This window comes from Crinia signifera, chromosome 3, assembly GCF_055691185.1.
Source record: "Crinia signifera chromosome 3, ASM5569118v1, whole genome shotgun sequence".
In the NCBI taxonomy this organism is placed as follows: Eukaryota; Metazoa; Chordata; class Amphibia; order Anura; family Myobatrachidae; genus Crinia; species Crinia signifera.
In genome coordinates this window covers 59,083,045-59,100,994 of record NC_139219.1, presented here as the reverse complement: position 1 = coordinate 59,100,994, position 17,950 = coordinate 59,083,045, and the positions used below count along the sequence as shown (strand labels likewise).

Below are 17,950 nucleotides of genomic sequence, written 5' to 3'. Positions count from 1 at the left end.
GCATTTTCTTCCTCATGGAGAGGGTCAGGAAGGCAAGCCAAGTATACAATGAGTTGAGAGTGACACCTCAGGGGTAGATAGTATTTGGGGTAAATACTGTGATAAGATGGACGGCTGGGAGGTATACGTGAGGTGGTGGGGTGAGAGTGACACCCTTGGGGCAGATATGGGGTACATATATACGTCTACAGCAGAGAAGCAGCCTAGGGTGAGGGGCTGCAGGGGGCTGAGTCCTGAGGCTGTTGCCATGGGCACGGTGCCGGCTGCGGGCTGTGTCAGGGAATGGCGGCTGTCTGTCGCCGGGTTACAGGGAGCTGCTGAGCGCGGCCTATCACACCCCATCCCCGGCTCGGCCAATCCCCGGCGAGCGGCGGGGCGGGACCCTGCATCTTGCTCCGTGTGGAAAAGACGGTTTCGGGTGCAAAAGTTTGTATTATTTTCCTCCTCCGGACGTCAGAGATGCCCAGTGAGGGAGAAGCCTCCGCTGCCGCCGCCGGTCCCCGGTCCTCCCTCTTCCCGTCACCGATCCGCGGCCTATTGCAGCCGCCGGGCCCCCCCGCTGCTCTCTGTGAGACGCCGCGCTGACCTTTGGACCCCGCATTCGGATCGGTGAGAGATCCCGGGCCGCCGCAACGATGTGGAGCTCCAGCCGGGTGCGGTTGATGTGCATGCTCAGCCTGACCTTCGTCTTCTTCGTGGTGGAGGTGGTGGTGAGCCGGATCACCGGCTCCCTGGCGATGCTCTCCGACTCCTTCCACATGCTGTCCGATGTCATCGCGCTGGTGGTCGGCCTGATCGCCGTGCGGTTCGCACAGAAGACCCGATCGACGGATAAGAACACGTTCGGCTGGATCCGGGCCGGGGTGATGGGGGCCCTGGTAAATGCCATCTTCCTCACCGCGCTCTGCTTCACCATAGTCCTGGAAGCCGTCGAGCGCTTCACCGAGCCGCAGGTCATCGAGCAGCCACTGGTCGTGATCGGGGTCGGAGCCGGTGGGCTGCTAATCAACCTCATCGGGCTGTGTATGTTCCGGGACAGCGCCGGGGCCGGTCACGGGCACTCTCACGGAGGCGGATCCGGCCACGGACACTCGCACGGAGCGAAGAAGGCGCACCGGAGCCGGGACCGACCGGCCGGAGATGGGGCAGCTCTAGACCGGGAGGAGACAAACAACCTGGTGGAGAATTGCGCTGTCCCCAGCGTCCCCGTGGTGGAGGTGGTGCCCGGGAAGCACGGTGAGCTACCAGGAGGGGCCCCGGGGCCACTGTGGGGGTGGGCACTGCCATGTTCTAGCTGTGGTGGCCTCGTCCTCCCAGCCAGTCACCCCTCTATACATATCACAAAACCCCAGCCTGAGGTGGCGGCCTATATTCTCACATAGGAGACCCATATAGAACGTAACCCATCACTACTATGTATTGGGGGTTATGTACTAAGCCCTGGCTGGAGTTCCAGCCATTCGTCTCCTACCTGTCATTTTTTACTTGACAGTAACTAATTGGCCAATACCTTATCTCTTTCGAAGACTAAGGTCCCAAATCACACTAGTGTATGGGCACCATAATGGTGCCCATACACTAGTGCGATTTGGGACCTATCTACAAAATCTTGACCCATCGGGCCAATAAATCGTGTGGAAATGCCATATTGTATTTGATGAACCTCTGATTCTATGCATGGCACTGTGTGCATCGCCATGGCTGTCATAAGGATCCTGCAGCCATGACTGGGATCGCATACAATATATATCGCATGCAAATTGACCACATACGATCCAGCAGCCGTCACAGTTGCGATACCTCTGCTAAATTTATGGGGGCCTTTAGCATCTGTCCATCTAAGTGTTACATCTGGAATGTACTTCTAATGCAATGTCCACCTGACAGTGTCTGTCCCTCTAATAGGCTATAGAAATCCAACTGCACAAGTATAATGCTTGGGTAGCAAGTTGTGCCTGTCTGATTACCATAGGAGTGTAGTTCTTCTGACAGGCAATACCTGCTCTTCTATATACTCATTAGGGTAGCTAGCAGTGTCTACCTTCTGAGTGGCAGTCTGTGCCCATCTTTAGATGGTGATACCTCCAGGATCACAGAAGGGCAAGTCCTCCCCTCCCCCTCCCCTCCCCCCCCCCCCCCCCCCCCCCCCCCCCCCCCCTAGTGTATGCCTTCTAGGAATACAGCATACACTAACTAGCAGTTTTTGTCTATAGCCTGTTGTCTGTTTTATTTACTATATAGGGGACTGGCCAATGATCACAAGGGGGGGGGGGGTGAACCAGATCCCGCCTTATGAATGGTGGTACGCCGGCCCACCATTCGCAAGGCGTGTACGTTCCCACTGGCTGCAAATGGATGTTTTACATAAACATCCATTCGCAGTCTGCAGGGTAACACCCACATCATTCGATGGTTGCCGACCATCAAATGATGTGGAATGTGCACTCCTATCTGAGGTTGCTCATAGCAACCTTAGATCTGCATGCACAATCAGAGGGAAGTGGGCAGGCAGCTGACATCCGGTGATGTCAGCTGCTTACGCCCCCGTGTCATCGGCCCATAAAACGCTGGGTGTTCCCATGTGTTAATAAGAAACCACCCGCCCTCCATTCGTAAGGATGGGTGCATGCACCCAGCGCATGCACAGAAATGCGCAATGTGAAAATATCGGCCCCGTGCGAACAGACCAGAATAAGATCAAATGTCCGCAATAAGCTTGTCAATGTGACAGTGCCAGCATCGGGATTCCAAAACTGCTGTTATAAAGCTTTAATACCTCCTTGGTAAAATGCATTTCTATCCCTGTAATTTCTACAGGTATATAGGAAAGCAATACTGCAGATGTGGGGCCTACCAACAATGCACATCTTTAATTGTAAATACCTCCTATAGGGGTATTCGATCTTGGCCTATTATTTCCGTTCCTTGGAAATATCGTCCGTTTTCTTGTAGAATTGATCGAATATGCTTTCCTATCTATTCAATGTTGGTGGGTGGTTGTTTTAGAAACATTCCAAAAGTTGGACAAGACGTAGATTGGCTTTACATATAGTATTTAAAAATTCACATCAGTTCCTGCCCCAAGGAGCTTATAAGCTATATACTCTACCAAATATACATGTACACACATTTATTCTCGGGTTAATTTTGTTGGGAGATAATTGAATTACCAGAAACTGGAGAGCCCGGTGGAAACACACTCCAGCAGAGGGAGACTATACAAACTCTGCACAGATAGGGAATCGAACCTATGACTTCAGTGCTGTGAGGCAATAATGCTAGCCATTGCACCATCCGTAAATATATCATAAATGAGCTAGTAGACTTCTCTTAAAGTATTTTGTAAAGACATGGAACTCGTCACCTGAATTGTTCCCATTTATGTAATACTTGCATAATAGCTCCAATATCTGTTGCCCTCCCCTCCTGTTCCAACCTAAAAGCACCGCCCATAGGTTTCTTTGGGGATGCAACACGGTTGTTTTACAAGCAATCTGAAGCGTATGGGTAAAGGCCCCCATACACTAGGGCGACTTGTCCTTAGGACAAGTCGCCCCCGACTTCCCCCTGAGCTTCCCCGGCTGCTTGATTAGATTGGCACTTGATGCGCCATTTTTTACATGTGATAAATCGTCTCGATTTATCACATGTAAAAAACCCGGGGGGGGGCTGCTGGTGGGAGCAGGGGGGCTGGGGACGCTGCGGGGGACACAGACGCTGCGGGGGACACAGACGGCATAGAGCCGGGCAGAGGGAGCCGGGAGCTGTCAGTGCTAGAAAAAAAAGCCTACTGTATACAATGAATGGGCAGCCTGTGATTGGCTGAGGGCTCTCTCAGCCAATTGCTGACTGGCTGAGAGGGCGCTCAGCCAATCACAGGCCGCCCATTCATTGTATGGGCTTTTTTTTTTTTTTTATTCAGTGCTGACAGCTCCCGGCTCCCCCCGCCCGGCTCTATGCCGCCTGTGTCCCTCGCAGCGTCCCCAGCCCCCCCTGCTCCCTGCACCGCCCCACTAGGTCCCAAGTCGGGTGGTCGGACGTGCAGCAGGTCCGACCACCCGACGCAGATCCGATGCGCACGGGACCGCGCATCGGATCTGAGGGGACATCAAAACTAGCCGATTTTGGTCCAATTTAGGCCAGATACGACTGATCTGGCCTAAATCTGACCAAAATCGGCTAGTGTATGGTGGCCTTTAGATGGAGTTGGATCCTCAAGATCCGTCTGTCCCCTCACTCATGAAGGTTATGAAAAATGCACATGCCAAAGACCAAAATCAGAGTGATGGCGTAAGCGATCACTGTGCTCCCAGCTCTTCACCAGGACTGCCTTTTTCCAGAGCTCATCTCCTGGCGAGAGCCGTATTGTAAAGATGGGATTATTACTACATCCAGATGTATTACCATAAATATCAGCAATTAGAACTAATGGTACTTATATGTTAGTTGGGCGCCCACTAAGCTATTTGCTTAGTTTTCCACGTCCCCTCACGGGGCTCGCTACGCTTGCCACACTTCAGGCTCGCTGCGCTCGCCACATTATATAAAATAAACTTCATGCCAACATGGATAGTGGGGGTATGAGCGTACTAACTATAGTGGGCGCCCAACTAACATATAAGTACCGAATTATTGGGTCTAAAAAAAACCTGCTAATCATTAAAAATATCCCATAGTGTTCCATATATGTGGTATTTAACATTAGTTTAGGAAGTCATTGTAGAATCAACTATTCAATCTGTTTTCAGTATTACCACAACCATGGTGATATGGGATACACAAACTATACTTGTCTGCCAAATATCTTACATTCTTAATTCATTGGTTATGCTCCGGTTGTTTCCTCGTTTGTGAAGGTCTTCTAGGCTTTTAGTGGTAAACCACAGTAGTCAGTAACTAGAAAATATGTAGGGTTTGCAGTCCTTAATCAGTAAAAAAAAAAAAACAATTCGTAGTGCAAATATCAGGGTTACTGATAAGAAATTCTTCCTAAACTCTCCACTATTGGCTGACTGACACAGCATTGTTATAATAGAAACCATTGAAATAGAAGACCCTTTCTTTTTTTTTTTTTTTTTTTAAACCAAGCCAGCTTGGTTAAAAAAAAATTATTTATTTTAATGGTCCTATGGGAACAATACATGGTAAGTGTGTACAGATATGGCTTCCAATGTTGCCGATATAGTGAACATCGGAAGCCATATCGCATGCTGATCGCATGCTTTTTTTAGGGCTTGCGAGCCCGATGCGCGCTTCCGTGTGAGCGCAAATCGGCAGTGAAATAGAGAGGGCAGGCAAGACTATATAGTGCAGATCTGCACTATATAGTCTAAATTGTGCCCCTCTAGCATGCCATGCGATGCAAGTCCCAATGCGATCTGCGATCTGATCGCATCGGGACTCGCATAGCACAGCATATCGCACCCGGGTGTACATACCAATAGTCATATGTGGGCTGGATATATTATTTGGGGGGGGGGGGTGGGTCTTCGGCGGTGTAAATCCGTAACGCCGTGTCCCTTTACACGGGACTTCTACCCAGGTCCTGACCTGGGTAGAACACGGCTAGGACCTGGGTAGAGGGCGGTGTAAATGGGAACGCCGGGTCGGATGACCCGGCTCCCATTTACATGAATGGGACGGATTGTCAGTCTGACATGGGAGCCGGCGCTGCTGTCTGCTATACTCTGCAGACAGCGGGGGAGGGAGGTGAACGGATGCCTGTGTGCGGCATCCATTCACCTCCTGTCCAATGGCGGGGGGTGCGCACGGGGACTGGGGGCAGCCTAGCAGCTTACCTTAGTGCTGGGCTGCCCCCAGCAGCGTTCCGGGTACGGCGATGTCGATCGGCGCTTGAAGATGACATCGCGCTGTCATCTTCAAGCGCCGGGAAGGGGCGGGAGGGGGGTGCGGGCGTTTAAGCCCGTCCGGTGTAAATGCCCCTAAACGCCGGGTCGCACCCGGCTTCAACCAGGGTCCAAAAAGCCGGGTGCGACCCGGCGTTTTGGTCTAAAAGGGGTATTAGAGAGTTGGTTGAGAAGGTGACCCCAGAGAAAATTAAAATGAACTGTTTGCAAGGACTAATCTCCATTTCAGAGGAACTGAGATTTTTCCTAATATGGGTAGATAAGCTAAAAATAGTTCACTCACAGAAAATATGTTGATCTTTGCTGTGGTTTGACTATAAAATGAATTCCAATTAAGATTTGGCAAGTGGGGCCAGCAGTACAGTCCTCTGGTTAGAAATTGTTGATTATTAGTTTTTAATGTTCTGATAAGACTGTGTCAAATAGCAAACTATCATGTCAAGGTTTCAGTTCTTGGAAATGGGATACAAGGTCATGTGAGCAGGCACAAATCCAGACGTGCCCAGTATATTCGGACAAATTTCCGAACAAGGCTTTTTAATATCCCCTTTTAGACTGCTGCTAAAACTCAGTGTTAACAGGTAACTTGGGTCATCTGGCCAAGACCCTGTTTGCGGCATAGGAGAGCCGGTACTTTGAAATGTCTTTTCCAAGCACAGGCCGCAAAAAGACTGCACTCAAGCAATGAACACTGTGCCCACTCGGGGATAACCCGACTTGGAGCCAAATTCAGACTGAAACCAGCCTGTGAAGGGGGGTTCTGTTGTCTCGGTTAAACGCCTTTGGAACGGCACCTCACACTCACCGCATTTAATAGGATCCCCCCCTACTTCTGTAGAAACTACCATTCATTATAAAGATAACACTGGAGATGGGATGGAGATCTCCTGCTTACCTTTTCAGCTTGGCCTGCCGTACCCATACACAAGTATGGGAATGTAAATTCATCAAGCACCAAATGGGCAAAGTTTTTGGACATGGACAGTGGGAGCCTTCGCCATCTTCAGATGGCGCTGATTTCTGTCTGGCTCCCCCCACGGGAAGTTGTCTATGCATGAACGCCGTGCTAAGTCATCAGTGCTAAATATCACTGTGTTGTTAGTAAATGGGATATCTCACTTCTTCATTGTGTTGTGGATTTTGCTTAGTTATACAGTTGGTTAGTGCTTTTTAGGAGCTAGCGCTCTTAGGGTTTGTAGCCCTCACTCCCAAATGTTATCAGCCAAACTATTCTTCTGTGTTAAGGAACTTTAATGCAAGCATTTAAATCCAAGAAACGGCATATAGGTACTGATAAGGTTTTTTACATACTTGTGTAGTCAAACCCTTTCTTCTTCTTTTCTTTCCAACAGATGCTTTGGTAGAGACCCCAGTAGAAGAGCGACTGAATGGAAACATTGTCCAAAACAATGTGACAGAAAGTACATACGAGGATGGTACTCAACTCAACATGCGCGGAGTGTTCCTACACGTGCTCGGTGATGCCTTGGGCTCTGTTATTGTGGTTTTGAATGCTTTGGTTTTTTATTTTGTCTTTAACCCCTGTCCATCTGATGGAAAGTGCATCAGCCCTTGTGTTCATGATCATTGCGCGGACCATTTGGAGGTAAATCATACCTCTGCTGCACTGAATATCAGCGCTGAACACCCGGAAATCAAGATTGCTGGACCTTGCTGGGTATTGTATCTAGATCCCTCTTTATGTGTTATTATGGTGTGCATATTGCTATATACAACATATCCACTTCTCAAAGAGTCTGCACTCATACTTCTCCAAACTGTTCCTAAACAAATCGATATTTACTCTTTGAAACAAAAGCTGAAGAACCTGGAAGGTGTCGAAGCCGTTCACGAACTGCACATCTGGCAGTTGGCCGAGAGCCGAATCATTGCCACGGCACACATAAAATGCCACGATCCCACCGCTTACATGGATGTGGCAAAGCGTATTAAAGACTTCTTCCATGATGAAGGAATCCATGCTACGACTATCCAACCCGAATTTTCCAGTGTGGAATCTGGGTCTAGAATATCCCTTTGTGAACTGTCCTGCAGAACTCAGTGCGCCCCTAAGCAGTGCTGCGGGAGCTCGGAAAAGAACACTTCGGGGAAAAAGTCCGGCTGTGGACCAGCAGCCTTAGGAATGATTAGTGAATCTCCTGAGCATAAAACCAAGAGAACTAATGCTTCTGAGAAGCCTATTAATGAACTGGAGATAGATGTGGACTCTAATGTTTGACCAGTGCCAGCAACTTAAGAAAACCAATAACAAAATGATGGTTGGAGGTGGGAAAGGACTCGGTGAAGTTGTCCCTAGTAACTTATTTCCTGAACTCACAGTTTGGCAATATTGATTACCATGACCTTTACAAAATTAAGTTTCGGATGTTTGATGTTCACAATTCCACCTTTTGCAATTAAAATGTTTGTAATCTTTGATTCTGTAGATAGTCTGCAATTTGTCGATGTTACATTTTATTTTTATTTTGTTTTCGCCCAAGACATTGTCATTCAAACTGCACTTGCAGCGCGACTGTATGAACTTTGCTTTTGTTTAATATTGTTCCTGTATTGAAAATATCCTTTTAGTCAGATGTTGATGGCGTTCAATTCAACACTTGGCAAGAGATGTGCAAAAAGCATTGTTTAAAATCTGAGTTAATACCTTTGTCTCGGGATGATCGTAACATTGGCTAATACAGCACTTTTATAACTGGTGTGTTTTTTATTTTTTTCATTTAGACTTCTGTTTTATTCAAACAGGGAATGTGCAGCGTATGGTCATGGCAAAACTGGGTAACATGCTTCTCTATGGCCTCAGCAACAAATGTTGGCATACTATAATGCACTTTGCTTTAAAAATAAGTGACTGTCTCCCAACTGACCTTCTGAGTGCACCTATGTATGCAGAAACGGCATTGAAATTAAATTGCACTTTTATTGTTTCCGTGTGTTCCAAGCTCTAATCTCTTGTTTGCACGTTGGTACTGAGAATTGCAGAGTACTGATAATGTGTGAGCTATGAAATGTCATCATTCAGGCTGCTAACCACTTGCATGCAAATGATACACCCTTTCCAAGGCCAAATTGCTAATGCAAAATGTGGTAGCAAATTCACCTGTTGCCAAAGCAAGCTTTAAGTGGACCACTCGTGATGAAGGCAGCCATGTTGTGGACTGTACTATACATATGAGAATGTAACCTATCACTTGCTATGACCTATGAAAAATTATTATTTTTTGTTACAACTTTATACACTGTGCTATTAAGGTGTCAGCTACATCTGAGTCCTAGGTCACTAGTTTCTATCCAGTTGATATGTGGGGTACTTGATCAAGTCACAAAATGGCTGACCATATTGTGCACCCACTTCAAAAGAGCACTTCATGAATGTAATAGATTATGGAGGGGTACTCAATCCCAGGCCAAATTTTTTTTTTTTTTCCTATCAGTATTCAATCACTGGTGTTTTTGCCAGTTTTTTTAAAGTACATTTTTACCCGTGCCATTACATTTTTTTCTTGGGGGGGGGGGGGGTAGGTAGGAGAATCGTCAAGGATGAAAACTGCTGCACATGCACCAAAACCACATGGATTGTGGCAAATTAGACTAAGACAGATTTTTCCGCCCAGGCAAAAAAAAAATTGGCATGGAGGTTGAACAGGTCGAATTAGAAAAATTTGTACGGAATTGAATACCCACCTCCATGTCTTAACAGCGGCACACTTATGATTTAAACCTTTACAGCAGAGTTTCTCTTGTTTTGTCTTGAGAGGGGGGGTGCTGTTAACTGTACTTTTGGATGCGTCATTTTCTAAACTACTTGAATGAACAACTACTTGTAGTAACTGCTTAAAACAACTGAGCTCTAGCTGTTAAGTCTTTAATGTAACCCTTTCTGTACATCACTGCGCTATTTTATAAAAGCTGTATTAGACTTTCTTTTCTATGCTGTATGTATGTGATATTTTACTCCTAGTCACAACCAATCTTTCTCAACCTGTATCTTCCTTACAAACTATGAGTCGCTTTTTTACAGGCTTCGTAGTTCGTTATTACTCCCAGAACATGTTGCAATTTTTATTTTTTTTGTTCCCTAGGACCAATCAAACAAAGGGAGTTTGTATTACCTAGTAATTATTTGCTGGTTATGTGCTAGTGAATTAAACTACACTTATTTTCTACTGCAGTATTGGAAACGCATTCCTAGAGTAGAGAGTGCACTTTATTGCCATGGAGATTTGCAGCTTCGCTAAAGGTATCTTGCTATTTAGAATTCTGTTTTGGACCGTTAGAATTTTCCCACGTGCTGTGCTAATTGGAGCACAATGTGATTGTGCAGACACGAGGATTATGGGCTCTAGTGCCTGCTTACATCTACTATTCACACAAGCACCATCTATTGGGAAACCCCAATTGCTGTAAAATTAGATGGTTATCTTTTATTACTGCGTGAAATTTACAGCAATTTGCTCATGTTGCATATGGAACAACCCTAAGGCCATGTAATAGGATTCAGCCAAAGCAAGGTGCATCTTCCAGTGTTTTTCTTTATACCTTGAAAGACGTGTTCAAAATTTAAATATCTGGTCATAGTTTAAACCATCTAATAATGCATGCGAAGGTTGCAATATAAAGCAGAAATGATATGGGAATTGTCTGCATCCTACAAGACCAGTTTTATAAGACCACCCTTATCGACTCTTCTGGTGGCTGTTCTGTTTGTGAGGTTTTATGAAATGCTTAATGTTGCAACAGCAAACGGCATGTAATTCTTATTGGTGACTTTGTTGCTTAAAGAAACAATCCATTCCATGCTAAATTCACATCCTGTAATAAATTATTTTAATCACACAATCTGTGAGCTCTTTGATATTGCGGGTACGGTAATGGGCAAATGTGTGCATCTGAATATCACCCATAAGTAAATCTGCCACAAAGTTCCTACCTCCAAATTGATAATTCTTACGATCTACAGTGTTCTATCATGGGGGAGACACATGGTGTCATTATGAACGGGATCTGTAGGATTTACCCATAACTGAATTACCGACCAATTACTTGGTCGACGCTGTTATACTGGCAGGGTGTAAATATTTATGGTCAATATCCCGACACATACATAATACCGATTGTTGAAATGCCTAAAGTCAATATATCGACGTGATCATAATACCGAACCGTTATTGTCTATGTTGTGTATATGTTGATATATTGTCCATCTGCATTTGGTTGTGGGGATTCTGTCAATCGGTCTTCCGTTCATTGACAAATTAACTACAAAAAAATAAGACTGTGCAGGCAGCTCAATTTTTTTTCTAAAAATTGTACATTCAGTAGCATAGTATGGCCAAAATCGCACAGTGTGCATGCACTTTAAAGGCAGATCGGACTGAGAAATTTGGTGAAATCAGCCCAAATAGCATAGGTCTGACATCCGAATGGTTCCAATGCTTGGTCCCATGCGCGTTGGATCGGACCTGGAGATCATACATGCTGCATGTGTGATCTCTGTGACAGACCCCTTTCCGGCAGCAGGGAGTGGGCATTGCATGCAATACATTGCCTGCAGAAGATCTGCATACAATCCTAGTGCCCCAGTTGGTCCTGGTCGGCTCAAGGGGAATTGGATACCACATGAGAAGTTTCATAGTATATGCCCTTCTGAGGTTTCTGTCCTCCCTGAGCTCGCCTTAGGACACCTGCGGACTCTTGCCACTGGGCAATAAGCGGTCCTCTAGCAGTTGTAGACTACATATCACAGCATGCCCTGTAATATTTTATCTCTGCAAAATAGCAAAACTATGCTGCAGTTCTGCATTGGCTGGAGGGCTGGTTATTGCCCACCTCTGTTTATAACCCTGCATTTTGTTTTCACTGTAAAGCTTGGTTAAAATTACCATTTTTTGTTTTATCTAGGAGCTAATTAGTTTGAATGAAAAGGAATTTAGGAGCTTTTCTGCAAACTGAGAATGTATTTAATCTTGCCCTAGGTATACCATTTTTGGTTTAAATTTGAGGACACTTTTTTTGGGTTGCTCTTTCATAAGAGAATGTAACCCAACTTGCAAAGAATTGGGGGCACGCTTGAAGAGAATTGTTGGCACGTTCTAGGAAAGAAGTCCGTTATAAAGGCCCATTTTTAGCTGATGTCTGATTTGTGCATGCTGGGTTGCTATAACTGTAAAACTGCATTAGGACAGTAGGTAGTGGTTGGGCTAGCTATCCGTAAAAAAAAAAAAAAAGGAAACCTCTCCCAAAATCTCACTTTCTGATTCTCACACCCCATTACATTTGGCCCTGGGTTTGGAAATCCTTAATGGGTTGGGTTTAGGAGATTGACGGTAGCTGGCACCAGTAACAATGATGACCTTAGAATAGCAGTTCCTGGATCCAGACATTTGCTGAAATGACACTTGGAACATTCCACCTTTTTGTAGTTGTTATAACATTCAGGTAAGTTTAAACCTCCTGACCACATACCTCCTCAACTATACACTATTCTGGAAAAATGTGGGGTGAAATGTAATAGGATGGAAACTCTCCAGCAATCTATTGTGAGGTCATTAGATTAATATGAGATTAGCCAGGCCTCACTGGCTAATTCAATCTAAAAATGGAAGGTTGTTTAGCTATAAACACAAGATTTAAAACATGGCTGAGCATTCATAGCGATTGTACACTTTTTTTTTTTTTTGGGGGGGGGGGGGGGGGAAGAGAGAGGAGAGGGAAGGGAAGATCTAAAACTACAGCAGGGAAGACCAGTTCACCTGAACACAGACTACATGTTGCATTTATCCAGAATAAAAATGCTTGGGAATGAAGACTATTACAAATCATAGCTTGCAGTAGGTCTGTTACATATGCCTGGAGGTAGCATCCCTTTTGTGGGCTAAACCATTATGCACCCAATTGGATTAGTGGGATCCAGTGATCTCAATCTGCCACTGCTTTTCTGATATCATCCAGAGTATAATATACAGTCAGGTCCATAAATATTGGGACATTGACACAATTCTCATATTTTGGACTCTATACACAATCACAATGGATTTGAAATGAATCAAACAAGATGTGCTTTAACTGCTTACTTTCAGCTTTAATTTGAGGGTATTTACATCCAAATCAGGTGAACGGTGTAGGAATTACAATGGTTTCTATATGTTCCTCCCACTTTTTAAGGGTCCTAAAGTAATGGGAAAATCAACTCAAAAGCTATTTCAGGGACAGGTGTGGGCTATTCCCTTGTTATTTCATCATTGATTAAGCAGTTAAGGTCTGGAGTTGATTCCTGGTGTGACATTTGCATTTGGAATCTGTTGACTCTCAATATGAGATCCAAATAGCTGTCACTATCAGTGAAACAAGTCATCATTAGGCTTAAAAATCAAAACAAACCCATCAGAGAGATCCCAAACACATTAGATGTTGCCAAATCAACTGTTTGGAACATTCTTAAAAAAAAAAAAAAGAACCCACCGGAGAGCTCAGCAACACCGGAAGACCACAGAAAACGACTGTGATGGATACCAGAAGAATTACTTCCCTGATGAAGAAAAACCCCTTCACAACAGTTGGCCAGATCAAGAACACTCTTCAGGAGGTAGGTGTATGTGTGTCAGTCAATAATCAAGAGAAGACTTTACAAGACTGAATATAGAGGGTTCACCACAAGATGTGGACCATTTGTGAGCCACAAAACAGGAAAACCTGATTAGAGTTTGTCAGACAACATCTAAAAAAGCCGTTACAGTTCTGGAACAACATCCTATGGACAGATTACACAAAGATCAACTTGTACCAGAGTGATGGGAAGACAAGAGTATGGTAAAGGAAAGGACCTGCTCAAGATCCAAAACATACCACCTCATTAGTGAAGCATGGTGGTGGTAGTGTCACGGCGTGGGCATGTATGGCTGCCAATGGAACTAGTTACTATGTATTTCTTGATAATGTGACTGCTGACAAAAGCAGCAAGATGAATTCTGAAGTGTTTTGGGCAATATCTGCTCATATTCAAATGCTTCAGAACTCCTTGGACCGCGCTTTCCAGTGCAGATGGACAATGACCCGACACATACTGGGAAAGCAACCAAAGTCTTTTTTTAAGGCAAATATGTGGAAAGTTTTGCAATGGCCAAGTCAATCACCTGACCTGAATCTGTTTAAGCATGCATTTCACTTGATGAAGACAAAACTGAAGAGAAAATGCCCCAAGAACAAGCAGTAACTGAAGACCTTTGCAGTAGAGGCCTGGCAGAGCATCACCAGGGATGAAACCCAGCGTCTGGTGATGGCTATGTGTTCCAGACTTCAGGTTGTAATTGACTGCAAAGGATTTGCAACAAAGTATTAAAGTGAAAGGATTTTTGTCCCATTACTTTTGGACCCTTAAGAAGTGAGGCACATATAGAAACCATTGTAATTCCTACACCATTCGCCTGATTTGTCTGTAAATACCCTCAAATTAAAGCTGAAAGTCTACTTTTTAAATCACATCTTGTTTGTTTAATTTCAAATCCATTGTGGTGGTGTATAGAGCCCAAATATGAGAATTGGATCACTGTCCCAATATTTATGGACCTGACTGTAGCTGCCTGAATTGTTTGCAAGTAACCTTTTACATTCATTGCATCTCATTGACTGACCCATTACATCTGTCTCCATTTACTTTCTAACTTCCATTTTATTACACCAATAAAAATGAATAAACCGAACTATTATCTAATCTACCCTGATAGCTTTCCAGGAATAAAATGATTGATTGTGAAAAATGGCTAGTCACATGTAGATGCTTGTTGTAGTCTGAACCGGCTTTGTCACATTGTAGAATTGACAGAACATGATTGTTCTCGGCAACTAACTACCTCATTCATAGAGGAGTATACAATTAGCTGCAGTCATTTTTGCACATGGAAAATAACATACAACTAATGCGGTAATTTTTGGGCTGTTGAATTTATAGCTTATTTTTTTTCTTTGTTAAAAATAAACTGTTTGCCCAAAAATACAGTAAAGGGGATGCATATGATATTCTTTTGGTGTCGATACTGGCAGTCAAAACACGACCTTAACTTCAACCCACCCCCTCGGCAGCCTAACCATAAGTCAGCGTCTCAACCCCCCCTCATGCCTAAACCTAACCCTCTTCCCTGGCCTGACACTAATCTGCCCAATAAACTTGTTCAGGCTTCTTTTTGCAGAAGCTAATGTGGAAAAACGGTTACTTCTTGGCATTTTGGTTTCACCTGCCTGGAGCGGGTAATATCAAATCCCTGATAAGCATCCACATCGGGGCTAATATAATGGCCCCAGATGATCCAGTAACTTACAGCAGATAATTGGATACTGCCCATAGTTTAGTGTTTAATAAACTATCACTCTTGGACTTGTCATTTGTTTTTCTAGTAGTATCCACAACATTAATGGTAGATTACAGCAACCGTATTTCTCTAGCCTTTAAAAAAAAAAAAAAAATGATTGAATGTATATATAGTCTAAAGCTGGGGTAGCCAACTCCAGTCCTCGAGAGCTACCAACAGTTAATGTTTTCCAGATCTCCTCACAGAATCACAAGTGAAGTAATTAGCTCCACCTGTGGATCTGTGAAAATGTTTCAGCTAGTAATGAGTGCACCTTTGCAGCAGCTAGGTTGTCTGGAAAATGTGAACTGTTGGTAGCTCTCGGACTGTAGTTGGCTACCACTGGTCTAAAGCATCAAATAAATGAAAAACATGCGCTTTCAGGAATTTTTGTAGATTGCAAGTAATACTGCTATAGATTTTTTTCATGTTTTGTGTGACTATCATGGCAACCACAGGCACATGGCATGTGAAGTGGGCAGAGAGGCTTTGAAATGCTCCTTTGAGCTCTGTTTTCATTGTAACATCCAGCTTTTCCTTTCCTCCTGCCATAACCTCTCATGCTAAAAGCTAAAAACTGTGAGACAATGGCAGCCAGTCCCAACAGTTCTCCTAGGAATTCACCCTACAAGACAATGAGATTTTCACATGGTAATGTGAAGTAAAGACCTTTTGTTGCCCAGTTCAGTCACCAACAGAAAGGGGGGGTGTTTACATCAATGACACCCGGTGGAGGCCGGGGATGGTCGCATGCACGTGGAGCTCTGTTCTCCCATCCACGGAGCTCCACCACCCCCGGCCTCCGGAGCAGCGTGGCGGCGGCAGGGTAGGAGAGAAAGCAGAGGAGTCAGGCGGAGGAAGGAGGCAGGTGAAGCGCCGAGCAGTTAAGGGCCAGTGGAGGGCCCGGCACAGGTCAGGATGCAGTGAGAGGACCAGCTCACTTGGCGACCTTCCCCCCCCCCCCCCCCCGGCCTGTACAGGAGGCACATTAACCATGGGGCCCAGACATGGCACCCAGAGGCCAGCAGGATCAAACCCCCTCCCCCCAGCCATGCACACGTTTTTCAGCCTGCAGGGCCCCCACGCAGGCCGCACCAGCTCTGGGTGAGCTCAGCCCCTGACCTCACTGACTCCCCCAGCCTCCCTCAGGAAGATGCAACAAAAAAGGACACCGGCGCAGGCTTTGTTTCTCATATAATTGAAGTATGACAGTTTCTTACACTTTAAAAATGTTTTTTAAAATAGTATAGATCATACATAAATGAATAAAAATAATAATAATATATAGACGCTGATAAATTGGAAATAAAAACCCTTAATGACACTTGTAATACTCCTATCTAGGATATTGAGTAGCTGGAAGGAGTTAGTCTCTAGTTTAGAGCAGCAATATATTACAAAGTGGCCGATTCCAGATGAGTACTAACAAAATTAACCCTAGAATGTCTCTGTGTGCATGTATATGTGGTAGGGAATATAGATTGTAAGCTTCACCAGGGCAGGGACATTTTAATAACTTTGACATTTACAGAGTTATATACATTTTTAGTTTTATATCAATATTGTATTATTCTGTAATATGCTTTTATAAAAATATAAATTTGAAATCTTCATTCCTGCACTAGTCCAAAGTGTAGATTTAATGCCTGATTTTTAAAGCCTCAGATATTACAGATATAATTAAACCATGGACTGTAATGCTGTGTACGCACGACGAGATACTGTATTCCTTTCCATTTTATTATAAAGTCAAAATCTAATCTAAATGTCTTCAGCCGCATTCAATCCCGGTTTGGGTGGGGATCATTGGGTCGACTACAGGAATGTCGACATGCATTAAGTTGACCACTGAAGATCAACAGGCTTAGGTCGAAACCCTCATAAGGTCGACATGAGTTTAGGTTGACAGGGTCATTAAGTCGACATGGGGAAGGTCGACAGTCTAAAGGTCGACATGGTGTTTTCACTTTTTTTTGTCTCTCGTTGACAGTCAACATGGTAATGTACTAGAATAATAATGACAATACACTGTAGAAAAATACACCATAATCCTAAAAGGAGGTGGGCCCCCAGGTAGTGATTATTAGTGGGTGGGGTGTGGAGCTATGATGACACAATTATGGATGCCATGCCCCCTAACAGCTCATCTTTCCACTGGCCACACCCCCATATGTGCCTACCATGTTGCCCCTACTTTCCCATTGTAACCCAGAGTGTATCAACTTCATCAGCTTCCTGTCTATTGTTTATGATACCCACATACAGCGAAGGAAAGACAGAAAGAACAATTGGCATGTACTAGAGTGTACTTCGATTATACCATGTTATGTATCATAGTTCACATGTTCTGTATCATAGTTCATAGCTGCAAATATACAACACTAGAATTTGTGTTTGTAAAACTTTGTGAAGAAATACCTAACTACAATTAATGAGCATGTGCAACCTTCATTGCAACTCCAAGAGAACTATAATCCATTGAATGGGAGCAATGTCCAGAGGTCAGTGCAAATGCTAAGGCCGTCAGATGACAGGCTTGTATAGTACTCTGTGTCAATGAAGCTCTATAGTATGTACAAATTTGATAACTTGAGATTCTTGCTTGGGCTGATCTCACATACTGTATATGTGAATATAAGACTGAAATCACGTAGCTCACTCGTTATGTAAAGGTAATTACCAGCATCGATGAGCGGTAAATATTTCAGCTCTTTGCTGCTG

General features: G+C 44.4%; 1 protein-coding gene across 1 annotated transcript; it reads left to right on the top strand.

Annotated features, from left to right (window-relative positions):
- The first annotated feature begins 272 nt into the window (after positions 1 to 272).
- On the top strand, positions 273 to 8,812 carry SLC30A1 (solute carrier family 30 member 1). Its single transcript, XM_083175865.1, has 2 exons — positions 273 to 1,236; positions 7,220 to 8,812. Exons 1-2 carry the CDS (start codon positions 636 to 638, stop codon positions 8,104 to 8,106), a joined length of 1,488 nt encoding a protein of 495 aa, XP_083031991.1. The 5' UTR covers positions 273 to 635; the 3' UTR covers positions 8,107 to 8,812.
- The last annotated feature ends 9,138 nt before the right edge of the window (positions 8,813 to 17,950 follow it).